Below are 27,180 nucleotides of genomic sequence, written 5' to 3' on the forward strand. Positions count from 1 at the left end.
GGAAAGAGTGACTAGAAACGAAGGATCGAGACTGTGTCGACTCGGGCGCGACACACCGAGAAGTAGACAACAACGGGCAAAAGGAGCGTGGCAAGCTTGATTGGGTGGTTAAAGGAGGAAAAGGGAAGCGCGAAACGACGAACGCCTGGCGTCTGAATCAGATCAGCAGGAAGCCTGCAAACGAGCGATGGGAACGAGGGGGACAACGGGCAGGGGCTCATCCTTTCCTAACTGTGTAGGGCAGGCGCCACACAGTCTGCCAGCGCCAGAAAAACCGCTGCAAGTTCACGCTAAAATGAAATTCCAGGGCGCCATTGCCCGCGTCATTGCCCACTTGCCTGCCACGGGCAGCAACGCCGCCCGCTAAAATTGGGGGGATTCAAAACCCCGACCGAGGGAGATGGGGGCCTCAATCAATCCGCGGAACTTGCTCCTCGGGGGTCTACAGCCCACTGAATTGCGCCGGACAATTGGTTCCTGGGCGATGCCACGCGCTGTACCTACATGGTGCTAGTGCAAGGCACCAAAAAGCCCCAAAGCCTGGTCTGGTTAGAGGTGTGCATTGATCGATATGAGCCTGACTACTCAGTACATATGGACCCTATGAATGCCCAGGGCTTGGTAAATACGAAACGAGTTCGATTGGACGGTGTTGTCGAATGGCACGTCATTCAATCAGGACGTGCATATTCTCCCCTGCCCACAGCCGGCAGACGCATTCACCCCTCATCACGGGTATGAGGTCCAGACAGTAGTTGCGCCGCGACGGGCCGCTTCTCCCTAGCTGTCTCAATCTTGCTTTCCGCATCGGTCGGTAGCCTGCGTTAGAAATCAATTACGACGGAAATTTCGTGTGTAGATCGATATAGTAGCTGACGCAATCTCGTGATTCAATCTAGCAGTCATAGATCCTCCAAAGTGCTTGAAGACAAGGCACCAGAGCCGTCCGGTCCTCAGCCGACACATTCAGGCTGGCATCGGAAACATCACCTCCATTCACCGACATGCACAGGCAATACTCAAACATACGTATTAGAGCATAAATATTGTAAGACAAGGCTCCTGCGCATACTATTAAAAAGAAACCACAAAAGAGAAAACGCGCGAGGCAAATGTGCACTCCCCGCAAAAGATATAGCAAACGTCGCCTGGCAAAGAGGCTTGCCGTCATGAGAGCAAAGAAATACCAAAATAACGGCATCCTCGCGTACATGCCCAGCCACTCTGTAACAAAGTACCTCTCCACGCACGCCTCGTTGCTCGGTATATAAGGTAAGGTCCGTTGTGCCTGCTATGTGCTCGGCATGTCCTGTCGCAACCTTGACTGGCAGACATGCTCGATGACTCGCTCGTTGTACACGACACCATAATAGACAAACTTTTCCTAATTCATAACATTAACTGCCTTCGCCCGTGGTCGCAAAAAGACCAAATCTCCCCTCTTTCCGCGCCCCGCAACGTCAGTCGGAATACGCTTTTTAGTATCCGTTCATGGCCATGCGTTGAGAGCTGCGGCTCAGCTCACGGTCAGCAGCAGGGCTGATGGGTCTGCTGCTGGCACCACCTTGGTGGGCGCTGCTTTCCTTGAGCGCGAGCAGCTGCTTGGCACGGAAGGTCTCATAGTGGATCTGGGATGTCGTCTCGATCAGATCCTGAAGGTGGGTTCGCAGAAGGAAGTTTCGGAGGTAGACGAATTCGCAGTGGTTCTCGTCCTCAACGTTGATGACACCCCAGCGGTTCTGGCGACCGCGAACCTGCTGCCCATTGACAATGATGGACTTTTCGGAGCCGACGACAGCAAAGGGAACAAGGCCCTGTCATGTCATGTTAGCTACAAGTATGGATGCTGTTTGTCACGATTATTGGCACCAACCTTGATCTGGTTGTTGAGGGCACGCTCCTCCTCATCGAACTCATCGTTATCGTAGGGGTACATCTTCAGGTTGTGGAAAGCAAACTCCTCCTTGATGCTCTGCTTGAATGCCTGGCGTTCTTCAGCGGTCAAGGTGTCAGCCTTGGCAATGACAGGAACGACGTTGACGACATCGGAGAGCTTCTTAAGAACTACAATGTCAATGGGCTTCAGAGAGTGACCAGAGGGCTGAATGAAGAATAGGCAGCAGTGGATGCGGGTGTCCTGGATGTAGCGCTCACGCTGAGCCGTGAGCTCCTTGCGCAGGTAAGCGGAGTGCTGATCCTTGATGTATTTGACAATGGGGTCCCAGCAGCGGTCATTGTTGACGAGGTCTCCGTATCCAGGGGTGTCGACAATGTTGAGTCGGAGGCGGACGCCGTTCTCCTCGATGATGTGGGAGTCGGCCTGGATCTCAGTGGTGGATCGGATGGGCTCATCCGGCTGGAGACGACCCTTGGAATCAATGAGGTGCGAAGCAAAGATGGTGTTGATCAGAGTCGACTTGCCCAGACCAGTTTGACCTAGAAACGAGGGGAGACGCGAGTTAGAGCTTGTTCCGGCAGTTGTGGTGGGCGTGCCGCATCGCGCCTCAGGGGCGGGCGGGCAGCATCGAGACGAGTCGGCCAACTTACCAACGCAAATGACGTTGAACTGGAAACCACGCTTCAGGAGCTTGCGCTCGATCTGGGACGTGATGCTGTCGAAACCGACATGGCTCTGGGGGAAAATGGCGGAAGAGGGAGCAGCAGCCATTGTGTCGTGATACCGCTTGTTTGTCGAGGGAGACGAAGAACAGCTGTCGAGTTAAATGCGACTTTGCGAGGACAATGTCAGATGAATGTCCAGTTGCCGTGTGTAGGAGCCACAAGGTAGACAAGAAAGCAGGAATTGAACGGTAGATGAATCGAACAAGGCAGTCGTGAGCGAGCAACTCTGCGAGATGGGACTTTGTGGGACGCCGTTAGCCAGCCTGGAGGAGCTACAAAGGGGAAACTTTTGGGCGGGCGAGGCACAGGCCAGCTGGTCAGTGGCCCGGACCTGCTCCCGCGAGCCAGCGCTGCCACTGGGCTTTTAGGGGATCCCAGGCCCTGCAAAGCTCATCAGGTCCAATTCAGGAGGCGGGCCCTTGGGAAAGGGGCAGGGAGGGGTCTGGGGCTCCCCAGCACCAGGCCACCGCCATTGGCCAGCGCCAGTCCGTGCGACGCTGCTGCTCATTGGCTGCTGCTGCCCGACCAAGTCTCCACCGTGTGAGCAGCCAAAAGCAATGAAGTCAAGTTTTGTCGCAGCGCATTTTCCGACATCGTGACACCAAGCCATTCGCGACCGACGAAACTACGACGCGCCAATTCCACTAGGTCTATCAAACTGTGAGACTACGTTGTCAGTCCTGGTCATTTTTTCTTCTTTTGCAAGCCCGTCGCCAGCGCACAAATTGGTAGCTCCTCGGTACGCCTAGACACGAGCTCAATCATTCGCCCGTGCCTACACAGAAACGTCTCCAATTTCGGACGAGCTTCGAACTTCGACATCTTCGCAATGGCCGCCCTTCTTCCCCGAATCGCCTCGCCTGCATTGCTTCCTATTCCATGCCTACCGTCGTTGGCTGGCCTCGCTGGTCGTCTGCTCCCGACACTTGGCCTCGCTCTCCCCGGTATCAGCATCACCATTCCCACGCTGCTGGACGACATTTGGGAGGGTATCTTGCGAGCTGTGCCAAAGAACAAGGTCTCCCACTCGAGGAAGCGAATGAGACAGCTGGCCAACAAGGGCCTCAAGGATGTCAACAGTCTTTGCCAGTGCCCAGGCTGCGGTGCCCCTAAGCGCATGCATCGTCTATGTCAAAACTGCCTGGAAGGTATGTATATCTGCACGCAGTACGTTGGCTCCATCAAATTCTAACTATATTTCTGCAGAAATGAGAGGGATGTGGAGATCCGACGAGCGACGAAAGCTATAGTAATCGACAAAACGAGGGAAGCATCAGTGGTGCTGTTTAAATTAAAAAGGTGTATCAAAATCTCATGTATATTCGACTGCCGGTTATAGGATGCATACACACGGCGTTTTAGCTCGTTTTGAGCCATGTACAATAATATTATATCCAATCCTTTGCCAAGAATTGTTCCTTGTAGTGTCCAGATACTGAGACCGTAGATCTGCACGTCTCTTGTGATGTACACCGCTCGCTCTGGGACGCTTGACTGTGAACTTTCGCGAATTACAGGCGACGAATGAAATTCGAATCGCCACTTGCAAGGCATTAGAGCTTGGCCGCAAAATCGTAAAGTGTCCAAGTGCTGTGATGTGAAAGTGGGCTGGCGATTTGGTGCCACCACAGCCCGCCAGCGCAAGCTTGTAGCCTGCAGAAACCCCACCAATATCCGTCATACGCTTTCTGCAACTCTCATCCACGCCTGTCACCAGTCTCATTCGCATGGGGTTTTCACAATGGTAAGTCCCTGGTCCCCGATATCTTCTGGTCGGGAACCTGACAGAGAATAGTCGAAGCAATATCTGACAACGCATACCGTCGACAATGGTAAGTTACCCCGCCACGCTGGCCAAGCTACCGGCCTGCCGTTTGACAGATTCTAACAAACGCAACAGCACACATAACGGACATTTTCGCCTTGGCTTCGACGCCAAAGGCGCTTCTCTCTGCCGGTGGCTCTTCTGCCATCCATGTTCACGACACCACAGACCCAGCGTTTCCCCTCAAGCAGAGCATATCAAACGCTCACAAGCTCGGCTGCCACCACCTCTGCACATCGAGGAATGGCCGGTACGCCGCCAGCGCAGGGTTCGGAGGTGAAGTCAAGATTTGGGCGCTCAACCCAGACACTGGGGAATGGAGCAACACGGGTGAGATAACCGGTGCCTCTGTCCAGGCGGGCGAGGTCTGGGCGCTGGCGCTTAGCGAAGACGGCGGTTACCTGGCCAGCACTACCAATGACGGCAGGATCAACGTCTGGGATGTTGTCGATGAGGGTAAGCCCAAGATTCGCGAATACGAGACTGGCAGCTCAGGATCAGGAAGCTTTGGCATGTGCGTCGACCTTAGCAGAGACGGAAAGTTCACTGCCAGCGGTCATCAAAACGGCGCCATCTACATCTTCGACAATGATACGGGACGCATCCTTTACTCCCTCTCTGGTACGGAATTTTGCAGACAATTACTGAAGAAGTGATCAAGCTAACATCTACCTCAGGACTGGCGAAGCCTGTTCGCGCTGTTGCCTTTTCGCCTGGAAATACGAGACTAGCGGCTGCCGGTGATGCTGGCATCATTGCCCTGTACGACATGAAGCACGGAGAACACATTGGCAACCTGACTGGCCACTCTTCCTGGATCACAACCATTGACTGGAGCGACACTGGCGAGTATCTCCTAAGTGGATCCATGGATGGCAAGGTCAAGGTATGGTCCGTCGAGCGAAGTGACTGCGTGGCGACGCACAGCGAGACGGACAAGGCGCTCTGGGCAGTTCGCTGGCTGCCCAAGACTGGCCGTAGCGAGATGTTTTGCACAGCCGGCGCCAACAGGAGTCTGACATTTTACCGTGAGGCTACAGGCGGTTAGACAACTTTCAAGGCTATAGAGAAAAAATGACTTTTAATCACATATATTGCACCTTTTATCCCGGCCTCCAGTCTCCCCGTGAAAGGCATCACATGACTTGGTGCCTGTCTCGCGCAGCGTTGCCCCGCCAAATTGGTGGCTCCCTACAGCTGAGCGACGCTTGAGTGACGGGTGCACTTTGTACCCCAGAAGTCAATCGGCCGTGAATTTCACCCCCACGTCATATTATCGCAACCTCATCAATCAACACTATTATATCAAACGCCGTTACCACTCGACATACAGGTAGAACTGATATCGGATTTGAAATTCCCCCCTATAAATAATAGCCATACCAACTACCACCATCATGCCTACGACCAGACGATCGACAGGCGGCGCCCGAGCCCGTCCGGGACCGAACAAGGGCCAATCGACCATTAGTTTCTCCAACCGAGTCACAAAAGCGGTGCCCAAAGATGTCAAGAACTCCATCGTTGTGCCGTCGCGGCAGAAGGTCGATGCGCCGGCCGAGAAGGAGCTCGAGGTGGAAGATGTGATTGCTGAACCAGAAGCCGACGAGCAGCCCGAGGAAGACGAGGACGAAGAGGAGGCTGTCGAGGAAATCGTTGTGCCAGAAAAGACGGAAGTCGAGCTCAAGGCTGGCAAGATGAGCGATGCGCAGATTGGAAAATTCTGGAAGTCGATTGAGTCGGAGCGCATTGCTCCGCGGGTACACCAAGAGGGCCTGTCGCTCAACGAAAAGGTGCTGCGATACTTTGACGTCAGCTCTCAATATGGGGTAAGTGGCTAGACTCTGCGGAAATGTCGAAAGCCATATCAGTATGGAAGCTAACACGGGCCACAGCCGTGCATTGGAACTCCCCGCATGAAGCGCTGGCAGCGTGCGGAGCGCCTGGGTCTGAACCCACCGATCGAAGTCCTCGCCGTCCTCCTTAGAGAGGAGAACAAGGGCAACAGCGACATTGAGACGGCGCAAATGGACAAGATTTTGAACGCCGTAGTTGTTGCGTAAAGTTTTATGTTGGACTGGGCGGGTTTGCATTTCGTGGGGCTTTTCGAGCTGAGTTTTGGCGTTGGCTTTTTTCGTTTGTTGGCTGGGCAGCTGTGCGTTGAGACTGTATGAATAATATCATTTGAACCCCATGTTTACGTAGTTAAATGACTTTTTTTATCCTTCTTTTCTCAATCAAGCGCTCGTCTATTGATGTGTATCTCTAATCTATCGCCGCGTTATGTAAAATTTAGTACCAAATGCTTCTAGTCCGGTGGTGCGGAAACTCCTCCTGCCCAGCAGCTTCCAGCTCTTTGATTGTATCGTATAAGAAGAAGTCGATCAAGATTGCATTGACATGTGTGTCGGGATGTTTCCTCACAATCTCTCGCCGAATCAACTCGACGCACCATATACTGCATGCTACATGGATCAGTTAGTCACAACTGTAACTGGAAGAATCTGAAAATAGTCCAGGGAAAACATACCTCGCAGTTGCACTTCCCACGAGCTGCCGCTTTCTATCATTTTTCTGGATTTGATTGCGCTCGCAACTGAGGGACTTAGATACAGGGCGCCCAGGCCCACGAGAATTTGGGGGATGCGATAGTCGGCAAACATGGTGATCTTGTCAATGTCGTGGAAGCTGCCGTATGACTCTCCCTGGAAGCAAGCCCACATGTCGGCGACAAGAATCTGCGCCCGCTTTAGGATCCGGACCGGCTTCTGGCGTCCTTCGAAGTGATGCTCGTCGCGGAAGCAATCAAAATCTTGAGCGAGCAGATTCACTAGCTTGGCTGCTGAGCCACCAGCCTCGTCGAGGAGGCTCAATACAGACCCGTCATATTTCTGTTGCACTCAGGTTAGATACGTGAGTGGATGGCAGAGAGTTCGCGGTACAGATGACGTACTTCACAGAGGACCTGGCCACTTTCTCGCAGGCAATCGTAGCGCTCCTGTAGTAAGGGCATTTCTTCTTCCGTGCATGACCGGAAGACATGCTTCAATGACTCGAGTGTGAATTTGCCATCCTCAATCCAGTAGCTGGGATCGGTGATGGGGATACCTACAACTTCAATTAGCGACTTTCACATATCAGGTCGACAGACTACACGTACCCTCGTCCAGGGCCCGCTGCATTGCTGCAACCAAACTCCAGTACCCGGTCCACTGCTTGCCCTTGTATTCTATAGCGAATCTTTCGTCTTGAGGAAGCTCCGACCAAAAAGAAAAGTTTAGCAGATCCATTGTGAAGATGAACGCGACGGTTGCCTCGTCCTTGGTCTTGGGATGCAGTTCGTTGTCTGTCCAGGCAGCCGTAGAGAACTCTCTCTCCTGCATCTGCCGGTAGATGGTTTCCGCCGCGTTTTTCGTTGCCCGCATATCGATAGCCACATCGAAGCCATTATCGTAAACATATTCGACGCCTTGCAGGACTCCCGTCTCGGGCTCTTCCTCGATTTGGAGCTTACCCTGCAGATGGGCGCGCAAGAGCTCAAGGAGCTCAGGGTCCGCTTCGTCGTCCGACATGTTGAATCTTTATGATGAAGAAAGGTGCCCGCAGATTATAATAAGTCCGTTTTCTGTGAGCTTCGGGCGCCGGACCGATAAAGTGACAAGCACAGTCACTTTGAAAAGGTTTTGAGATCACAGACCCGCTAAGATTTGCGCTACAGCCACCGTCGGCCGTGTTTTAGGTAGCGAATGGCAGGGTAGGGGACAAACGGAAGCACTGACATTCACGTAGACTGCGGGCAGCGAGACAATCTTCACGTCAATGAATCTAATGCTTAATGTTCTGAAACCTATCCCACTCAATTCACAGCAGCCTGCATTCAACCGTCACCTTTATTAAATGCACGCTGTGCACATCAGCACCTTTGCCTGCATCTTAGCGGTGCTACTGCAATCAACCCAGCCAATCACCCACCCGCGGCAACCCCAGAGCGCTATCCGATTGGCTGGGCGCGCAGCTGGAGCGTCAGCCAAAGTCAAGTCAGTGCCAACCCGCCTGCGCTCCGAACTACGACGCCTCTCCAACACAAAAGCTACCGAACCCGTCCCATGACTGCGTGACGGACACGGGCTTATCGTGTCTTTTGTCTTGCATCGAACCAATCGCACCGAAACTCCCGCAGCTGTACCCTACGAAGCGTGATGGAGGGAGCCCCGAGCCCCGAGCCGATCGCGCCCGCGGTGTCGGCGCCAGCACCTCGAGAGAACGAACCGTCGCAGGCCGCACCCGTCGTTGAGCAGCAGGCGCAGCAACCCGCATCGGCCGCGCAGCAGACAGAGAGGGCCTCCGAAGCCCACGTAGCAGAACAGCAAGCACAACCGGCCGCTCAACCACGAGCGAACCCTACGGCGCAAGCTGCGCAGCCGAAACAGACCCCCGTGATCACCAGAGACCGTTACAACCAGCAATCCCTCGGCGCATCACTCAACTCGACAGTTAAAAAGGTAAGACGGTGTTACCCTCGAACAGCGTCGCACAATCTAGAGTTACGATGTGCCTTTTTCCTGCGACGTCTTTTCGGAGGTGGGTAGATGGCTAACGTGTGATGGAATAGTCACGCGTGCTCATGGTTGGAGCTGGAGGCATTGGGTGCGAGCTGCTCAAAAACCTGGTCCTCATGGGCTTCGGCCAAATCCACATTGTCGATCTCGACACGATCGATCTCTCGAACCTGAACCGCCAATTTCTTTTCCGTCAAGAGCACATTAAAAAGTCCAAAGCACTCGTTGCCAAGGAAGCCGCCGAGCGGTTCAACCCCAATGTCAATATTGTCGCACACCACGCAAATATCAAGAACGAAGAGTTTACTGTCGGATGGTTCCGTGATTTCAAGGTTGTCTTCAACGCACTGGACAATCTGGAAGCGCGCCGCCACGTCAATAAAATGTGTCTGGCAGCCAACGTGCCACTGATTGAGAGTGGCACGACGGGATTCAACGGACAAACCCAAGTCATCAAGAAGGGCATCACAGCATGCTACGACTGCACACCAAAGGAGACTCCCAAATCGTTTCCTGTCTGTACGATCCGAAGCACACCTAGCCAGCCCATTCACTGTATAGTGTGGGGCAAAAGCTATTTGTTGAAGTGAGTATAATTTGACTGATCCAAGAAGCCCCCTGCTGACGAGAATAGTGAGATATTTGGCGCCAGCGAGGACCAAGCTGCTTTCGACCATTCCGAGGACGCCGAGAATGGTAAGTCAAGAGATCGAAACTGCCAATACACTAGCTAAACAGGTTGCAGCCAAGGAAATCGTGGAGCTCAAGCGCGAATCTGAGGCACTTAAGAAGATCAGAGCCGCCGTCGGAACACCTGAATTCCCAAGGATGCTGTTTGACAAAGTTTTCAACGCCGATATAGAACGTTTGCGTTCCGTCGAAGACATGTGGAAATCCAGAACCCCTCCTGAAGCCCTTAACTACGACAAAGTTCTGAGCGAAGCAAGTGACGCCATAGCAGCAAAGGACTCTTTACTTGCCGACGACCAAAAGACGTGGTCACTACAAGAAAGCCTGGCGGTTTTCAACGACAGTCTGGAGCGGTTAAGCAAGCGCGCAATAGAACTCAACAAAGCCAAGGGACCGTCCGACCCGGAACCAATCATCACATTCGACAAGGATGATATCGACACCCTGGATTTCGTCACTGCTAGCGCAAACATTCGCTCAACCGTGTTTGGCATCGAGAGCAAGTCCAGATTTGATGTCAAGCAAATGGCCGGCAACATTATTCCCGCTATTGCTACCACCAACGCCATCGTCGCGGGGCTGTGTGTGCTGGAGTCGTTCAAGGTCTTGAAGGGGGATTACGACCAGGCAAAGGAGGTATTTTTGACGCCCTTTGCTCCCGCAAGACTTCTCGCGCCAGACAGGCTGCGCCAACCAAAACCCGAGTGCCCAGTCTGCGGCGTATTCAACGCTAGCGTTGTTGTCGACCTTGCGCGGGCCACGCTGGGGGATATCGTTGAGGGTTATCTCAAAGAGAACCTTGGTCTTAAAGACCGCGAATTCTCAGTCAACAACGATGTTGGCATCCTCTACGACTTTGATGAGACGGATAACCTGCCAAAGAAGCTTACTGAATTGGGTATTCGCAACGGCAGCTTCCTAACCATCATGGACGATTCTGACGAAGACACGCTGGTCAACATTGTCCTTGACATCGAAGAAAGGTAATTACACATTGAAAAATTAATCTAATGTACACCCGCTAACGTGCTCTACAGGGCACTGGAGGCGTCAGAGAAGCCATACAAAGGTGTGGTTGAGGACAAGCCTGAAATTCTACGGAAGCCGAAGAAGGCAGCTGCACCAGAGACGAATGGCCAGAGCAAGACGAACGGCACCGTCCACGTCGAAGGTCCCAAGGGCGTGAAGCGATCAAACGATGACGGCGAGGAGCAGCCTTCGAAGAAGGCCAAGACTGCTCGCACAGAACCAGACGGCGAAGTGGTATTGGTGGAAGATGCTGGCGGTGCCATTGTCATTGATGACTGAGGTTGCATGCGCTTTGCCAACAATACGTTTTGTTAGAGATGCCGCGTCGCGCGAGCGCGCGGCCCCTGAACGCTTCATGCAGCGCTCAGACCACCGTCCAGGTTCAGGACGCAGTTGTTTGCAAACTCATTGGCAGCGAGAAAAACGGCCGCGTCGGCCACCTCGGCCGGATCCGCGACCCTGTGGAGAGGAGTGTCTTTTAGATATGCTTGTTGGAGTTCTGGTTTGAGATCTGACAAGGCGCGATACCACAAAGGTTTGTATATTAGCAGAAAGAAGGCGAGAAAGTTTGTATTTGGGGAACCGGCGTGCGGGCGAGAAAAGGAAACGGTCAGCGACAGGAACGAGGACCGACAGCGCCTTTGTGTGCCAGGTAATGAACGAAAGTAGGGAAAGGGAAGGGAAGAAGAGGACTGACTTTGCCACATGTCGCTGTCTACCCAGCCCGGCAGCAACGCATTTACACGGATAGATCTGGACGCCATTTCGCGACAGAGCGCTCTCGTAAAGCCTAGAGAGCAAGAAAATCATTCAGAGGTTAGCATTTGGGGCATATATCCAGCTATATATACACCAACCCCCGCGCAAGGGTCACGGGAGGGAAGAAAACTCCAGGATACTACCATATCCAGATTAACAGGACAAATACGAATCATGTGTTTTTTATCTCCTTCTCACAAGCTCTCGAGCTAATGGAATGCCAAAAAAAAAAAGAAGTGCAGGAAACGTACCTATAAGACCAGCTTTGGAAGCAGCGTACGCCGTGGCGCCATAGCCGCCGTGCGTTGCCATGAGGCTCGACACATTAATAATGCAACCTGCACAAAGAATGCCTCTTTATTAGATTGGAAATTCGAAGGGGGCCAGGGGGCCCTTTGCTGTAGAGAGGCGCCAGAAAAAGAAGATTTGTACGCACCGTGGGGCTGCATCCTCGCATGCTTGCAGACTAGCATCGTCGCTAGCAGGTTCGTGTCCACGATCCTCGCCAGCTCCTCATCCGGCGTGCGCTTCAGAAACGTCGTCTGCGAGATGCCCGCGCAATTCACCAGCACGTCCACCGGTCCCACCGCCTGCTGCCCCTCCTCCGCGCCCCGTCCCCCAAAGACGTCCTTGATGCTGCGCGCGTCCGAGACGTCGAGCTTGATGAACTGGTGCTGCTGCACGTGCGATGAGGAAGAAGAGTCTGTTGGGGAGGAGGATGCGAGCTGGGCCTCGAGACGGGCGCGCTGGGCGAGGGCGCTCCGGCCGAGGAGCGAGACGGAGGCGCCGTGACGCGCGAAAGCTTGGGCAATGCGTGAGCCGATGACGCCGGTTGCGCCGACGACGGCGGCGTGCTTGCCGGCGAAGCGCAGGGACATTGCTGGGGGGGGACGGTTGGAGGAGGATGGGGTGGATGAATGAGTGAGTGCAATTGAATTCTAATAAGAGAAACGCGGCATTGTCGATAATGGGATGGCGATGAGATGTAGTCGAGGTTCTGGGGGAGTTGGGGTTCCGGGGTGTGCTGTGGTGGAGTGTCGACAGCGCGCCGGTGGTGACGAGACGAGAGGCCGCTAGCCATCACTCGTGTCTACATGAATAGAAATTGCTGGAAACAGTTCAGCCAAAATAAGCAAATACTAGTAAAAGAAAAGATGTAAAAATCTGAAATGGAAGAACGGAAAGGAGAATAAAAAAGTCTCGTAGAGCTTTGTCATTAACATCTAATCAATTTTCATCACCCAATAATTCCATTTCTGCAAAGACTATTACACCGTAATTCTATGCCTTCGCTGCATACATGCCCTTATGGTACTATTTATACCGGAAGATTGTCCATACATGCAGATCAGTGATTCACACAAGATGGTAGGACCATACGCGCGCAATGTTGTCCCCGTTGTTTAAAGCAAAGCGATTTTCCGACGTGGCCATGGAGACTACACTGTTCTCCATTCCAAGAAGCACAATCTGCTGCTCGCCAGTAGACACGTCCTAGACACGCAGCGATCGATCTTTAATTTATTCCAGCCAGGCTATTTAGCGACAAGGGGAGTGAGGGCAACAGGCTGTCTTGATATGAATGGGGGCAGTATGTACATATTGCCAAGTTCTTGACACTTGACAACACAGCTCAGCAGCTCAAGGATGACCAGCCTCACGACGGCGATGATGATAGAGTGACAGCGGGAGGATGTTGCAAAGTCACTGACATGTCAAAATTGAAGAAAAAGTCGTAGATGACATGTCATTGTTCTGCTTGATTTTCCCATTTTATGTACTTTATTTGTCTCATTACATGTGGATTTGCTGTATTTCCTGTGTGGTGCTTGCATCTATGTAAACGGAGACAAAGCATAGAGTGGCCATTTGCTCGTGACGCTGGTGAGATTTTGAAGAACCGATGAACAAGATGAAAAGAATAACGCATCTCGTACTTTACTGTACGCTCAATTCGCAACAAATTTGCAAGCAAGCCGGCAAACCTCTGCGTGCTATCGAGCTTGCTTACAGCGTCTTGCAGGATGGAGCTTGCCCAGGTACCTATTATTAGGGCAAGTGTGGACCGAAAGCCCGAAGGTACTTGGGTAATTCTCAGCAAAGAAGCGGGAGCTGTGACCCAAACTTGTCGTCGAAAGCAGCCGAGTACTCCTAAATACATGTATAGCATGTCCAATGCTAAACGTTGCCCTGGACGTACTGATCATTCAGTGCCGATTTCAAGATGAGAGGCGTCCTTTGACGCTCTCCCACCTCGAGCACGGTTGGTGGACCGCCAACTACGTCACTAAGGATGGCTGTGGACCGCTGTGGACCGCTAAAAACGACTAGAACCAGGCAAGCGACACGCTAAATTCTAGGGTGGACAGGCCGAGAGACTGCTGCAGACTACCTAACTCAGTGCCGTAACAAAGACGGCCCCAGCGAGCAAGCCGATGACTTGTGAGGCTGATTGTGTCGAGACATTCGCCTCGGTGCTGCTCCAATCAAGAGGCCGAGTTTGTGCTCTGAAATGATTAGCCCCTATTTGTTTTCGACACACGTTATCTGTACTGATAGATTCGCGTCAGAGCCGTCTTCTTGGCCCCGTAGTCGGAGCTGTTCAAGCTGTCCTGTCTTTGATCCGTCCCGCCCGAAGCAAAGCCCCGTATCGCCTCGCTTGCTCCCCAGCTGGTCAGCCCGCCGCCGTTGGCCTACCTACCTATTTCTCATGCCAAGCTCAGCACTCGCGTCATCTCCTTGATCTCGACATCCAAGCTCGCCCGTTTGTCGGATACAACATTCGCTTCTCTCACCGTCGCTCATTCATCGTCCGGCCATCAGAGCATTGACATGCCCACCTTTTAAGCACCGCCTGCCAACGTTGCAACAAACCTCCACACCCCACGTCCGATCGTGTTCCCGCTGGCGCATCGTCGCCCTTTGTCCCGTGCTTTGTCCTCTGTCTGTGGCCTCGCCGCACGCGACTGGGCTACCATCGTGTGCACCCGCGCCCGACCACCACGCTGCGGAATTTTGGACCTATAGGACATCATCTGCGGTGCTTCATCCCGCGGCCGTTCTCAAGGGTGCCTCATCTGCATCTCGACCTAACCCAGTTGCGCCTGATCTGGTAGCTGGCGGGACTCTTGATCCATCATCCTACTCGCTGGTCATCTGCCTGCCGCCCCCTGTCCTGAGCCCCATCACGGCTTCCACCGGCAGTACAATCCTCCACACCAAGCACGACCAAGGCAAGATCCAATACTTTGTGCAGCCTGACGCACCTCCATACACCCGACGGCATCACCAGACCCTATTATTCCCTCGCCGTTGACTGTCGTCGGGCTTTTCTTGGCTGTGCCTTGGCTTCACGCGCACGCTACCGCCGCTAGCTCCTCCGACCTTCCGCCCTCGCGCCCTCCCAGGGCCGTTTTTATACTTTTCAGCGTCAAGCTCTCTTTCTAGCTTTAACTGCAGGTGGGCGCTGCTGCGAGACAGGCCCCAATCTCTCAAAATTCATCCACACAAGGGCAGCCGTCTCCCTTCCAACATTCCTCTGCGCACCATCCAGCCGCGCCAGAACAACGTCGCTTCCGGCCATCACCAAACGTCGTCTCGGCTCACCTCCTCCGCCGACACTCGACCTGCTGCCGGCCGCCCCCGCAGCCCGTCCTCCGACTCCGAGTCGTCCTGGACCGACACGGGCGATATTGGCGATCGCTACGACGACCTCGACGACCCCGTCCGTCTCCAGCTCCCCGGCGACATTGAGGCCGAGCTCCTCGCCGCCGTCCCCAAGCATCGCCAACGTCCCGATCGTGGCTCCAAAAAGGTCCGCATCCGCAGTCCATCGCCATACAGTCGCCATCGCTCCCCGTCCCGCCATCATCACATTGACAAGGACGCCATACGCGTCCCCAATCCGCGGCCACGACCGCCCTCTCGCGCAGAACGCTGCATCGGCTCCATCATGGCAGGTCGTACCGGCGGCCTTCATGGCCTGACGGGCAAGCCCCTCTTGTACGTCATCTTCAATGTTTCCGATCTCGGCGGCGCAGACTGACGTTTTGCCTCGCTTTAGATATTTTACCAGCATTTTTGTCTCATTAGGTGTATTTCTCTTTGGCTATGACCAAGGCGTAATGTCCGGCATCATCACGTACGTTGAACCGCGCGACACTCTGTGATGCCACTTCCTCAACTAACCCAACCCAGCGGCCCTTACTTTATCGACTACTTTGGCCACCCCTCCAAGGCCGCAGTCGGAACCATGGTCGCCATTCTGGAAATTGGTGCTTTTATATCGTCTCTGATTGTCGGCCGTCTCGGCGATGTCATTGGCCGTAGAAGAACTATTCTTTACGGCTCCTGCATCTTCTTCGTTGGCGGTGCTCTCCAGACCATGGCTACCAGCATGACCATGATGATGTTTGGTCGTATCATCGCTGGCCTTGGTGTCGGTATGCTGTCTACCATCGTACCCGTCTACCAGTCCGAGATCTCGCCGCCGCATAACCGAGGAAAGCTCGCCTGCATTGAGTTTTCTGGCAACATCATCGGCTACACCACCTCCGTCTGGGTCGACTACGGCTGTGGCTATATCAAGAGTAATTTGTCATGGCGTATCCCTTTGTTCATGCAGTGTGTTATGGGCGCCTTGCTCGCGCTCGGTAGCTTGATCATTGTAGAGTCTCCCAGGTTCGTAACTGTACTGCCCCGTGCGCTAGCTCTGCTAACCCAGCGTAGATGGCTACTGGATACCGATCAAGACGAAGAAGGCATGGTTGTCATTGCCAACTTGTATGGTGGTGGCGATCTTCACAGCGTCAAGGCCCGCGACGAATACAAGGAAATCAAAATGTCCGTCCTACTGCAACGCCAAGAAGGCGAGCGCACTTATGCCGACATGTTTCGACGATACCGCACTCGGGTTCTCATTGCCATGTCCGCTCAGGCCCTCGCGCAGCTCAACGGCATCAATGTAATCTCATACTACGCACCCTACGTGTTTGAGTCGGCTGGTTGGGTCGGCCACGACGCTATTCTCATGACAGGTCTCAACGGTATTACTTATTTCCTCTCGACGATTCCCCCGTGGTATTTGGTCGATCGTTGGGGCCGACGGCCTATTCTGCTTTCTGGCGCCGTCATGATGGCCATTTCACTCTCGCTCATCTCTTATTTCATTTACCTGGATATTAAGCGCACCCCCCAATTGGTGGTTTTATTCGTCATGATCTACAATGCCGCTTTCGGTTACTCATGGGGCCCCATTCCCTGGCTGTACCCTCCCGAGATTCTGCCTTTGAGCATTCGATCCAAGGGTGCCAGTCTATCCACCGCCACCAACTGGGCATTCAATTGGCTGGTCGGTGAGATGACTCCTATACTGCAGGAATGGATCAAGTGGCGCTTATACCTCATCCACGCACTTTCTTGCGTGGTGAGTTTCGTTATCGGTGAGTACTCGTCGTGCTGCATCGGAAATCAAAACTAATTCTTGCAGTTTACTTTCTCTACCCAGAGACGTGTGGTGTTCGCCTTGAAGAAATGGATTCCATTTTCGGAGATGCCAGCACTGTTCACGGCGCCGCTTCTGTTCAAGACGAGTCGGCTTCCCTGATGCGTGCTGGGTCTCCAGTTGGCCGTGATGGCCTGCCCAGTCTGGTCATTGACGATGACGACGACGATAGAAAATCACAGATTCAGACCAGCGGTGGCGAGGATCGCAGTGTCGGTGCCTGGCTCAATAGAGTGGTCAGGGGCCGTTCTGACAGCCGTGGCAGCAGCCGCAGTGGTCGCAGCGGGCTCAGCCAGGGCCGATATACACCAATTGGGCAGCAAGATGAAGCAACTAGGAGCGGTAGCGGAAACAGAAACAGAAACTAGAGCGCTGTAAATGCTTGTATTTGAATTTCGAGCAATAGAGCCTTGCATATAAACAGGCGTTGCGAAGTGGCATCGCTGACACCATTGAAGGCGCAGCGTGCGCTACTGTGACAGTAGGAGACGCTAGGTCTCACGACTTGCCTCTGCGCTGTAGAATAGTTTTGGGATATGATATAAGAATGACCCTATACTAGCAAACGATTTTACCATTCATTTAATTGGCACCACATATTCTGAAAGCAAAGCCATAGAGATTAGCCTGCGCAAAAGTATTCTTTAATCTGACAGTCATGGCTGCCAGCCACGATCTGGTGGCAGTCGCTCAAGACGTCTCCACTGCCAGGAGACCTTGTCCCGCGAGCTTCCACTCCTCTTCCCAGCTCTACAACTCTTCCAACGGCCAGCTCGAACAGTCCACACCATGGCCAGCCGCCAAGAGGTCCTGCACGCATACCGGCACCTCTACAAGGGCCTCCTGCGCGGCGTGCAGTACGCCATCCCCGCGCGCTACATTGTGCGCGACCAGATCCGAGGCGCCTTTCGTAACACCACATCCACCACAGCCGCCGCCGCCGCCGCCACCGCTACCTGGGACGCCGAGGCCATCAAGCGCACGCTCTGGTTCCTGTCGGCTGCGGGGCGGCAGAGAGGTCTGGAGCACAGGATTCTGCGGAACCTGGTGCGCATGCATAGCGAGAGGGCGGCGCCAACGAGGCGCTGGCGCAAGGCGCTGATGTGGAATAAGAAGCCGTGAGTAGTGGAAGATCCCCCCCATTGGAGATGAGTGAGCTTGGTGGAAGGGCAAAGGAAAGCTGACAGTGTGTGACTGTATAGAACGGACGAGAGGGATCGGTACGAGCATGCTTTTCAGCACTACGATGCGACGGTTGCGATGCTGAATAAATCCATGGGGCTGTGTCTGCGGTGATGATACTGATGGGCAAACGCAGAATCATGTGGATTGTATTATATCGGGCGTTTGGGATTAATAATGTTCTGTTTGGGATGCAAGCGAGGGACAGGCGAAAATACCACGACGATGTCACCGTCATCATCGACATCGATAAAGGCGGCTAACCGCATTGCAAGCCACTTCCAGTTAGAAAACCAGCTGAAAGGAGCCGGAGATATCCTATACTTTAGCACCAGTCGATCAGAACGTCAGCTGATGTTGTTGCCGTTCCGGGCGAGTGCGAAGCTTCATCCGGAATGGTTTCTCTTCATCAGTCTGCGCGAGTCCGCCCCGCTCGTGTTGGGCTATTGCGGTGTGGAATAGCTCGGATCCTTTCATCTGCTTTTCCTAGCCGGGAATGTCTTGCAACATTTTCGCCGCCGTTATCGAGGACGATATGATTGCATGTGAAGAATCTTGTACTATAGTATATACACATAAAAGGAGGGAGGCAATTCTCCATTTATTTCTTTGAGCTGCTTGGAAAATTACTATGATACATGGCGCAATGTTGCTCAGCTACTGTTGTACATGAAACGGACATCTTCAATTGGACGGACGGTCTACGACCTCGGCAGACACCTTCTAGCTCGCTGCGGACGGCGTCGACACGTCCACGCCCAGCTCCTCGAGGATGAGCTCGTTGAGGTTGCTACCGTCGCGGCCGTAGATCCAGCTGCCCTGGCCGGTGCCCGCCTTGTCGGCCTGGCCCTCGCCGACGACGCACCAGTCGTAGCGCTTGGGGCCGGAGAGGGGCGACGACAGCCATATTTGCTTGTTGGGGGGCTGCTTGTTGATGACGTACGTGCCCTTGTCCGCGTGTGTGATGGTCATGACGCCAGACTGCAGATACCAGGACTCGATTAGCATAATCTCGACTTTTGCGTCTGTGAAGAGGGGCTGGATAGAACAAACGGAAAACTCAATGTCAATGTCCTCTCGCGTGTCCTGCAGAGCTTCAAACTGCGTGAGCACGCCTTCGAGGTATTCGTCGGCAATGTCGTGGAACTCTGCCTCGGAGAGCTCGACGGCGCCGTAGGTCGGTTCGGGGGACACGGGCGCTTCCTTGGCGGGCGACTCGGTGTCGGGCATGATGCCCTTGCGGAGTGGTGCGGAGAGCGAGAAGCTTCGCTGCGTGGCGGCAGGACGCAGCGCGCTGTGTGTGAGGAGGACGGGGAGAGGGCGCAAAGCGGTACGGGGCGCGGCAGCTTGCTGGAGAGCTCGTGAGGCGAGCCTCGAGGCCTGGGCGAGGCTGGCTCGAGACATGATGATGGTGGTCTGATCGGCGAGAGGTGTGGGCGATGCACTCGTTGGAGCTTTTTCGGCAAAAGGAGGAAGTGCTGCCCTATGGTGGGTGGATGGAATTAGGCTTGTTTGATGTCCGTGTTGTAGGTTTTTGCGAGGTAGAGTGCGTTTCCCCGCGTGCAAAAAGAATGTTGAAGCTTGTAGAAGCTATGCAGGCCGTTGGCCAATTGCGGACCGCATATTGACAGCCGCGCACAAGCTCGTCATGTGCGGGTCTCGCTGCTGGTCCCCTCCCCACCACCATCGCTACGGGCAGGTTACCCCAAAAAGCTTCGAAACCGCTGCATGAGCATGAACATGACCAGGCTGGACCCTGCACCATGATTAATGCTTTCCTGGTCTTCAACGGCCTTGGACAGCCTCGGCTGACCAAGTTTTACACGCAGCTTGTGAGCGCCGCCGCCGTCGCGCATGGCAAAGGTGTCATGACAAATGTGCAAGCAGCGCAATTGCTAACTGACCCTCTCGACAGGACACGAGCATCCAGCAGCGCCTCATTTCCGAAATCTTCACCCTCGTGTCGAACCGCCCCGCGAGCTCCTGCAACTTCCTCCCGCTCCCGCCGCTGCTCGCGGCCTCGGGCACGGCGCACGGCTCCTCCGGGGAGCAAAACGACGTGCCGTCGCTCGTCACCTACCGCAATTACGCGACGCTCTACTTCATCGTCATCTCGACCTCGACCGAGTCGCCGCTCGCCCTCATCGACCTGATCCAGGTGTACGTCGAGGCGCTCGACAAGCTCTTTGAGAACGTCTGCGAGCTCGACCTCATCTTCAACTTTGAGACGCTGCACGCCGCCCTCTCCGAGATGATCATCGGCGGCGTCGTCATCGAGACGAGCCTGGAGCGCATCGTCGCGGGCGTGCGGGCGCAGGGCACCGTGGCCAAGCGGCCGGTCAACGAGGGACGCAGCACGGGGCTTGGCTCGGGGCTGAGTATCGGCATGGGCGGCAACTTTGGCTGGGCTGGGCGATGAGAGATGGCGGGCGGGAGAAAAGAAGCTCACGAGACCACACGCCACTACGTGTTTCACGACTACTGGGATAGACACATAAAAGGGAATTGTCATTTGTTTCAAAGGGTTATATACAAATAATTATTGGTACATGGTGTTTCGTCCGTGTATTGTACAAGTTTATTTTGAGGGAGACTCTTTGCTGTCGCTGGTGGCGCTGCTCGCGCTGACTGGCTCAACCATGTCTTTGCGACGCTCGTAGCGCTTGTCAGGGTCCATGACGCCAAACAAGTATTGCGCGCGCCGACGAATCTAGCCCACGTTAGCAAGGCCGTCCAATTTACAAAAGTACCTGAACGCATACCTCTTCGGATGGCTTATATTTCTGGCCCCACCATTCGAACTCGGAGTAGAACAGGAGCCATATCAAGGCAGCTGTGACAAGCTCAAGAGTCAGCGACGCACTCATGTCATATCAGGCTGCACGCCGGAGTCGGAGTAGCTGCAAACTCACCCGTAATGGTTGCCAGCTGCGCATACTTGACGCCCTTGTCCCATCGCGGCGAGTAGTTGGCCCGTGAGACGCGACGCTTGTACTTTTTCTCAAAGCGCAGCTGCTGCTGGTGGCTGAGCTCCTTGAAGTTGGGTGGCCAGACTTTTTTGGTCTGTGGAAAGTTGCTGGCCTGCGTCGACTTGATGGCCGCTTCCTTGGCGGGTTGCGCCAGCCTTCGTACTAGAGTTGGGATCATGATGCGTATTGCTGCTAAGCTGTAAGTTTTGCCACGGTTGATGTCTACATGTAAATTCGGTAGCCGTTGATGATGTCGTTCTCCAGATGATGCGGCCGAAGGCTAGATTGCTCCACCAGCGGTTGCGCCACACCATATGGCACCGCCACAGACCGGTCAGCCACCGCCATGCCCTGGGACGTTTGCCCCGCGGTTTGGTTTTCACCCCTCCAAAAGTCGAGCAAGCATCCCACCTTGTTTGAGTCACATCTTTCAACGAGGCTCGCACCCGTACTCCGATCTGGCAAAGCACACATAGCATTGCTGAGGGAGCGAGTCACAACAGCTCGGCTCAAGAACAAGTGCATATATCTGCGCCAAGAGCTGCTTTTTTGCGCTTCCCCGGCCAGGCATCAAAAGTCTCTGTGCATCTAACACACATCCGCAATCATGGCCGATGCTACTCAGGCCATGGACGGCCTTGCCATCTCCAAGACCAAGGAGCTGAAAGGTGTACGTGGAATGAAAATGGATCATCAGTCGAAAGTTTACCAGCTACTGACAGTGCGCAGACCGAAAAGCGAGACTCGTTAATTGCCATTGAGAAAAAGTACCAGAAGAAATGGGCCGAGGACGGCGTCTTCCACACCGATGCGCCGACCATTGAGGAGGTTCCCCTCCACTCCGTTTCCGCGAGCGAGCTGCGAGAGAAATACCCCAAGTTCTTTGGCACGTCGGCCTACCCGTACATGAACGGCACCATGCACGCCGGCCACGCCCTGACCGTCTCCAAGGTCGAGTTCTCGGCCGGCGTCGCCCGCATGCAGGGCAAGCGCGCTCTGTTCCCCATGGGCTTCCACTGCACCGGCATGCCCATCAAGGCGTGCGCCGACAAGCTCGTCAAGGAGATTGGACTGTTTGGCAAGGACTTTTCCGGCTACAACCCCGACGACGAGGTGGTCGAGGACGAGGCCGCCAAGCCCGCCGCCAAGCAGGTCAAGGAGGACCCGACCAAGTTCAAGGCCACCAAGGGCAAGGCCAACGCCAAGACCATCAAGGCCAAGTACCAGTTCCAGATTATGAAGTCCATCGGCGTGCCCCTCGACGAGATTCACAAGTTTGCCGACTCGGGCCACTGGCTCCAGTACTTTCCCCCGCTGACCATTCGTGATCTGACGGACTTTGGCTGCCGCATCGACTGGCGCAGAACATTCGTCACCACCGACGCCAACCCCTACTACGATGCCTTTGTCCGCTGGCAGATGAACCGCCTCCGCGAGCTCAAGAAGATCAAGTTTGGCAAGCGCTATACCATCTACTCCATCAAGGACCGCCAGCCCTGCATGGACCACGACCGTGCCGAGGGTGAGGCTGTTAACCCCCAAGAATATACCGCCCTGAAGCTCAAGGTCCTTGAGTGGTCTGAAAAGGCTGCCGAAAAGGTCAAGGCTGGCCTTCCCGCCAACGCCAACGTCTTCCTTGTGCCCGCCACCCTGCGACCCGAGACCATGTACGGCCAGACGTGCTGCTTCGTTGGTCCTAAGCTCCAGTATGGCATCTTCAAAGTCAACGACACCGACTACTTCTTGATGACCGAGCGTGCCGCCCGCAACATGGCTTACCAGGGTGTCTTTGCCCAGGAGGGTGTCATCGAGAAGGCGATGGACATTGTTGGAACTGAAGTTGTCGGTACTCTTGTTGATGCTCCCCTCTCTCTTCACAAGGATGGTGTCCGCGTCCTGCCCATGGACACTGTTCTCCCCACCAAGGGTACCGGTGTTGTCACCTCGGTCCCGTCTGACAGCCCCGACGACTTTGCCACTGTCACCGATCTTGCCAAGAAGGCCGACTACTACGGCATCAAGAAGGAATGGGCTGAGCTCGAAATCTTCCCCATCATTGAGACCCCCAGCTATGGCGATCTATGCGCCCCCTTCCTCGTTAAGAAACTCAAGATTGCTTCCCCCAAGGACACGAAGCAGCTCGAGGAGGCCAAGGAGCTTTCGTACAAAGAGGGTTTCTACCAGGGAATTATGAAGGTTGGCGCTTACAAGGGCGAAAAGGTTGAAGTTGCCAAGCCCAAGGTTCGCGCCGACATGATTGCTGCCGGCCAGGCCTTTGCCTACTCCGAGCCTGAGCGCAAGGTTGTCTCCCGATCTGGCGATGACTGCATTGTTTCCCTCATGGACCAGTGGTACCTCGATTACGGTGAGGAGGAGTGGAAGAAGACTGCTCTTGAATGGGTCGATAATGGTCTGGACACCTTCTCGGCTGATACCAAGAACGCCCTTGAGGGTGTCCTGAACTGGCTCAACCAGTGGGCTTGCGCTCGTTCGTTCGGTCTCGGCACGAAGCTCCCCTGGGACCCTCAATTCATTGTCGAGAGTCTGAGTGACTCGACCATTTACATGTCGTACTACACTGTCGCCCACTTCTTACACAGCGATCTGTTTGGTACCAAGCCTGGCAAGTTCAGCATCTCTGCCGACCAGATGACGGACAATGTCTGGGACTACATCTTCTGTCGCCGTGATTTTGACGAGTCGGTTCTCAAGGAGTCCAACATCTCGCGCGAGAACCTCGAGAGCATGCGTCGTGAGTTTGAGTACTTTTACCCCGTCGACATGCGCGTCTCCGGCAAGGATCTTCTGCCCAACCACTTGACCTTTTTCCTCTACATCCACCTGGCCATGTTCCCCCAGGAGTACTGGCCGCGTGGTATCCGTGTCAACGGTCATTTGACTCTGAACGGTGAGAAGATGTCTAAGAGTACCGGCAACTTCCTTACCCTTCAGGAGCTGGTTGCCAAGTTTGGTAGTGACGCTTCGCGTATTGCCATGGCTGATGCTGGTGATGGTATTGGTGACTGCAACTTGGAGGAGGATGTTGCGGACAACAACATTTTGCGTCTGTACAACCTCCGCGAGTGGTGCGAGGAGATGAGCAGCCCCGAGGCCGGCCTCCGTGAGGGTGCCGTCAACGACTTCCAGGATGCCCTCTTCATCAACGACATGAACGCTCTTGCGCGCGAGTCGATTGAGCAGTACAAGGAGACCAACTTCAAGCTCGCTCTCAAGGCTGGTCTGTACGAGCTGATTACGGCCAGAGATTTCTACCGCGAGGCTTGTGCGGCCGCCAATATCAAGATGCACAAGGAGACGGTGTTGCGCTATATCGAGTTGCAGGCCCTTCTTCTCGCCGTTGTGGCGCCTCACTGGGCCGAGTACATCTGGCTCGAGGTGCTCAAGAAGGACAAGTCGATCCAGCACATGACATTCCCCGAGATGGGCGAGGTTGACGCTGCGCTGTCTGCCAAGCGCGATTATGTGCGCAACACGGCGTCCAACATCAACTCGGCCGAGGGCCAGCAGCTGAAGAAGAAGGCCAAGGGCAAGGAGACGGCGTTTGACCCCAAGAAGCCCAAGAAGCTGACGATTTACCTGTCTGAGACGTTCCCCGCTTGGCAGGCCAAGTACCTGGAGCTGCTCAAGGAGATGTGGGACCCGGCGACCAAGTCGACCAACGACAAGGAGCTGAACGGCAAGATTGGCAAGATGGGCGAGATGAAGAAGGCGATGCCGTTTGTGCAGGCCCTGAAGCGCCGCCTCGCGACGGGCGAGCCGGCGTCGGTGGTGCTGGAGCAGAAGCTGGCGTTTGACGAGAAGCAGACGCTCCTCCAGATGGTGCCGAGCTTGAAGCGCGGTGCGGTGCTGGCGGATCTTGAGCTCCTGGCGGTTGAGGAGGGCGGCAAGAAGGGCACGAGTCTCCTGGACGGCAAGACGGTGGAGATTAACAATGTGCTCGCCGAGAATGCGGTGCCAGGCAGCCCTACGTTTGTGTTTGAGAATATCGAGGCTTAGACGTGAGGTTATGAAGTATGGGTGAGACTATCTATGTGAAGATGATGTGAAGGAAATGTTGCCTTGTTTGAGTCTGCAGTGATCTGTAAAGACTAGATGGAAGATAAAAGTAACGAAATAAAAATAGGCATTTCATACCAGAATGTTGGGAGGCTGTGACTGAAACGTGTTTGAGGGTTGACTGTACCAGTAGAACGCACGTGAAGTGGTTCAGACGGTATGTTATAATGGAGTATGGCCTGTTGGTAACTTGGTCGACATGTAGGGTTCTGATTTTACATGTGATGTCCAATATCAATTGCAAGAGAAATGATCTGGGCTGTGCATCTTTTACAGGGCTGACGCGAAAGACATGGGCGCGTTCTTTTTTTTTTTTTGTTGCACAATGCTCGGCAGTGAGCGGCCGGCCGCGGTTCGATGCCAAGACCGCGGGCACGATGAACTAGGGGGTCGCTGGCGATGTCTTCTTGCCGTGCCGACGCCGTCGGGCCAACACCAATCGGGTGCTGCTGGGCTGGACTAGAAGCTTGACCGGGGCAAGGTATGGCTGGCCCGGGCACCAAGTCTAGATTTTTTTTTCAGCGTTTTGATTAAAAAAGAGGAAATTTGCTGCTGGGGCCGGTTTAAAATTGCAGACAAGACGACAGGGGTGTGGGAAGCAAGCCCATCAGTTTAGTGGCCGGGCGCGTCGTGCTTGCTCCCTGGGAAAGAAGACAAGGGGCGGAGATGAAAGAGTCCAGCAAGGCATCATTGACAGCTCAGGTTTCTCGCCCACGTGGGTTGATGGAGTGCATTTCGTGGACAGAGTGGTTGGTGGTTGGCAAGGATTGGCATGTCTCGGAGCCGTCTACAAGGGGACCTTTGGCTGGCATTGCATTGTCAGGCAGTCAGCAGTTTGAGTCAGTCGTCGGCAAGCACTGGACATGAAAGGGTCCGTTCTTGGGGGATATTGGGCATTGCTGGCAAAAAAGGCGAGCTGTCATGTATTCAGACGTCGAGCGGAACGTGATGCGCATAATCGACAGTGATGCCCGGCCGGAACCGTTGTGCGGCAGTCGGCGGGCGGCTGTGACGTTGAGAGTGTGGGCGCGACGCTGAAACGGGGGGGCTGATGGATATTCGCTCATGTCAGAACAGTCAGCCAAAAAGGTGACGTCGCACTTTTCTGAATGGAGGCCTTGTGGGATGCGGCTTCTACAGCAAGCAAGAAATAAGGTGTGGTGGTCGTGTGTGAGGCTGGGTACGGTAAAGTACAGCCAGCAGTGTTGAAGAAAATGTGACATCTGGCATCTAGCATCTCGATGGCGAGCGGGCACGTGTGGATGAACTGGTGCATCTGCATGGTCGGTGAGCAGATGGAGCTTGGCTATGGATGCCATGTACTGGTATAACACGTATATTATTATCCAGCAGGGTTATACATTGACTAAACAATAACCTGTCCTTGATTTCTTCCTCTTTCTACCAGCAGGCAATGATGGGTGTGTGCATGTACACGGTGTGTGGCAAGTGAAACGATATTGGAACGTCGATGGGGATTCCGGAGCCAAGTCGTCATGAAGAAGTTTCTACGTCTGGAGAAGGCTTCTTTTAGAAAACCGCATCTGGTTTAAAAATAATCATCTAGACGGGGCCATGTGTGAGGCTTTGTCGCGACACGTAAGATGCGTGTTTAGTGGATGGGGTAGCTCAAAAGTGGTAGCGGGACGGGCAGAGCCACGACTCGTTTCTAGTCAAAAGGTGTATGTGTGTGCACGCGTGTCGAGAATCGCTACGGAGTATTATTTGCTGCATCTTACTGCATCTTACCGCATCAATACCAATTGGGTGCAGACGAGGCTGAGGGAATGCGCTACCGGGCTGCAGTAGGGCGGCGGCCGAGCTCGTATCTGCAGCGTCGGCTGCATTTCGTGAGGCCACCAGATGCTAGTGAGCAGGCTAACGTAGTTGAAAGCTCAGCCAGGCTGCGTATCCGTTATTATTAGCCAGTGTGCAAAAGCACTCAGTACTCAGCAGTGTCGGCGT

At 54.3% G+C, this 27,180-nt stretch overlaps 14 protein-coding genes across 14 annotated transcripts; 9 read left to right on the plus strand and 5 right to left on the minus strand.

The window, feature by feature from the left end:
• Positions 1 to 594: 594 nt before the first annotated feature.
• On the plus strand, positions 595 to 1,036 carry LMH87_000452 (uncharacterized protein; the record flags this gene model as incomplete). Its single annotated transcript, XM_056198363.1, has 4 exons — positions 595 to 621; positions 680 to 735; positions 785 to 810; positions 900 to 1,036. 4 exons carry the CDS (start codon positions 595 to 597, stop codon positions 1,034 to 1,036), a joined length of 246 nt encoding a protein of 81 aa, XP_056055320.1.
• A 442-nt stretch (positions 1,037 to 1,478) lies between these two features.
• On the minus strand, positions 1,479 to 2,668 carry LMH87_000453 (uncharacterized protein; the record flags this gene model as incomplete). The annotated part of the gene is made up of 3 exons (XM_056198364.1): positions 1,479 to 1,814; positions 1,874 to 2,436; positions 2,548 to 2,668. 3 exons carry the CDS (start codon positions 2,666 to 2,668, stop codon positions 1,479 to 1,481), a joined length of 1,020 nt encoding a protein of 339 aa, XP_056055321.1.
• A 783-nt stretch (positions 2,669 to 3,451) lies between these two features.
• LMH87_000454 (uncharacterized protein) lies at positions 3,452 to 3,872 on the plus strand (the record flags this gene model as incomplete). The annotated part of the gene is made up of 2 exons (XM_056198365.1): positions 3,452 to 3,770; positions 3,829 to 3,872. The coding sequence occupies 2 exons, from the start codon at positions 3,452 to 3,454 to the stop codon at positions 3,870 to 3,872; spliced, it is 363 nt and encodes a 120-aa protein (XP_056055322.1).
• A 491-nt stretch (positions 3,873 to 4,363) lies between these two features.
• On the plus strand, positions 4,364 to 5,495 carry LMH87_000455 (uncharacterized protein; the record flags this gene model as incomplete). The annotated part of the gene is made up of 4 exons (XM_056198366.1): positions 4,364 to 4,366; positions 4,418 to 4,454; positions 4,523 to 5,068; positions 5,125 to 5,495. 4 exons carry the CDS (start codon positions 4,364 to 4,366, stop codon positions 5,493 to 5,495), a joined length of 957 nt encoding a protein of 318 aa, XP_056055323.1.
• A 349-nt stretch (positions 5,496 to 5,844) lies between these two features.
• Positions 5,845 to 6,510, plus strand: LMH87_000456 (uncharacterized protein; the record flags this gene model as incomplete). The annotated part of the gene is made up of 2 exons (XM_056198367.1): positions 5,845 to 6,276; positions 6,343 to 6,510. 2 exons carry the CDS (start codon positions 5,845 to 5,847, stop codon positions 6,508 to 6,510), a joined length of 600 nt encoding a protein of 199 aa, XP_056055324.1.
• Positions 6,511 to 6,739: 229 nt separating this feature from the next.
• Positions 6,740 to 8,019, minus strand: LMH87_000457 (uncharacterized protein; the record flags this gene model as incomplete). Its single annotated transcript, XM_056198369.1, has 4 exons — positions 6,740 to 6,912; positions 6,978 to 7,338; positions 7,401 to 7,555; positions 7,608 to 8,019. 4 exons carry the CDS (start codon positions 8,017 to 8,019, stop codon positions 6,740 to 6,742), a joined length of 1,101 nt encoding a protein of 366 aa, XP_056055325.1.
• Positions 8,020 to 8,646: 627 nt separating this feature from the next.
• On the plus strand, positions 8,647 to 11,004 carry LMH87_000458 (uncharacterized protein; the record flags this gene model as incomplete). The annotated part of the gene is made up of 5 exons (XM_056198370.1): positions 8,647 to 8,949; positions 9,060 to 9,592; positions 9,641 to 9,702; positions 9,752 to 10,679; positions 10,734 to 11,004. 5 exons carry the CDS (start codon positions 8,647 to 8,649, stop codon positions 11,002 to 11,004), a joined length of 2,097 nt encoding a protein of 698 aa, XP_056055326.1.
• Positions 11,005 to 11,078: 74 nt separating this feature from the next.
• On the minus strand, positions 11,079 to 12,362 carry LMH87_000459 (uncharacterized protein; the record flags this gene model as incomplete). Its single annotated transcript, XM_056198371.1, has 4 exons — positions 11,079 to 11,236; positions 11,423 to 11,515; positions 11,736 to 11,822; positions 11,921 to 12,362. The coding sequence occupies 4 exons, from the start codon at positions 12,360 to 12,362 to the stop codon at positions 11,079 to 11,081; spliced, it is 780 nt and encodes a 259-aa protein (XP_056055327.1).
• A 1,557-nt stretch (positions 12,363 to 13,919) lies between these two features.
• Positions 13,920 to 17,355, plus strand: LMH87_000460 (uncharacterized protein; the record flags this gene model as incomplete). Its single annotated transcript, XM_056198372.1, has 6 exons — positions 13,920 to 13,926; positions 14,913 to 15,486; positions 15,548 to 15,625; positions 15,682 to 16,164; positions 16,213 to 16,925; positions 16,973 to 17,355. The coding sequence occupies 6 exons, from the start codon at positions 13,920 to 13,922 to the stop codon at positions 17,353 to 17,355; spliced, it is 2,238 nt and encodes a 745-aa protein (XP_056055328.1).
• Positions 17,356 to 17,776: 421 nt separating this feature from the next.
• LMH87_000461 (uncharacterized protein) lies at positions 17,777 to 18,283 on the plus strand (the record flags this gene model as incomplete). Its single annotated transcript, XM_056198373.1, has 2 exons — positions 17,777 to 18,105; positions 18,190 to 18,283. The coding sequence occupies 2 exons, from the start codon at positions 17,777 to 17,779 to the stop codon at positions 18,281 to 18,283; spliced, it is 423 nt and encodes a 140-aa protein (XP_056055329.1).
• A 609-nt stretch (positions 18,284 to 18,892) lies between these two features.
• LMH87_000462 (uncharacterized protein) lies at positions 18,893 to 19,573 on the minus strand (the record flags this gene model as incomplete). The annotated part of the gene is made up of 2 exons (XM_056198374.1): positions 18,893 to 19,150; positions 19,223 to 19,573. 2 exons carry the CDS (start codon positions 19,571 to 19,573, stop codon positions 18,893 to 18,895), a joined length of 609 nt encoding a protein of 202 aa, XP_056055330.1.
• Positions 19,574 to 19,932: 359 nt separating this feature from the next.
• LMH87_000463 (uncharacterized protein) lies at positions 19,933 to 20,588 on the plus strand (the record flags this gene model as incomplete). Its single annotated transcript, XM_056198375.1, has 2 exons — positions 19,933 to 20,001; positions 20,085 to 20,588. 2 exons carry the CDS (start codon positions 19,933 to 19,935, stop codon positions 20,586 to 20,588), a joined length of 573 nt encoding a protein of 190 aa, XP_056055331.1.
• Positions 20,589 to 20,747: 159 nt separating this feature from the next.
• LMH87_000464 (uncharacterized protein) lies at positions 20,748 to 21,316 on the minus strand (the record flags this gene model as incomplete). Its single annotated transcript, XM_056198376.1, has 3 exons — positions 20,748 to 20,879; positions 20,932 to 21,002; positions 21,082 to 21,316. The coding sequence occupies 3 exons, from the start codon at positions 21,314 to 21,316 to the stop codon at positions 20,748 to 20,750; spliced, it is 438 nt and encodes a 145-aa protein (XP_056055332.1).
• A 429-nt stretch (positions 21,317 to 21,745) lies between these two features.
• Positions 21,746 to 25,155, plus strand: LMH87_000465 (uncharacterized protein; the record flags this gene model as incomplete). Its single annotated transcript, XM_056198377.1, has 2 exons — positions 21,746 to 21,808; positions 21,868 to 25,155. 2 exons carry the CDS (start codon positions 21,746 to 21,748, stop codon positions 25,153 to 25,155), a joined length of 3,351 nt encoding a protein of 1,116 aa, XP_056055333.1.
• Between the last annotated feature and the right edge of the window lie 2,025 nt (positions 25,156 to 27,180).

The sequence above is a fragment of the Akanthomyces muscarius genome, chromosome 6 (genome assembly GCF_028009165.1).
Source record: "Akanthomyces muscarius strain Ve6 chromosome 6, whole genome shotgun sequence".
Classification (NCBI taxonomy): Eukaryota; Fungi; Ascomycota; class Sordariomycetes; order Hypocreales; family Cordycipitaceae; genus Akanthomyces; species Akanthomyces muscarius.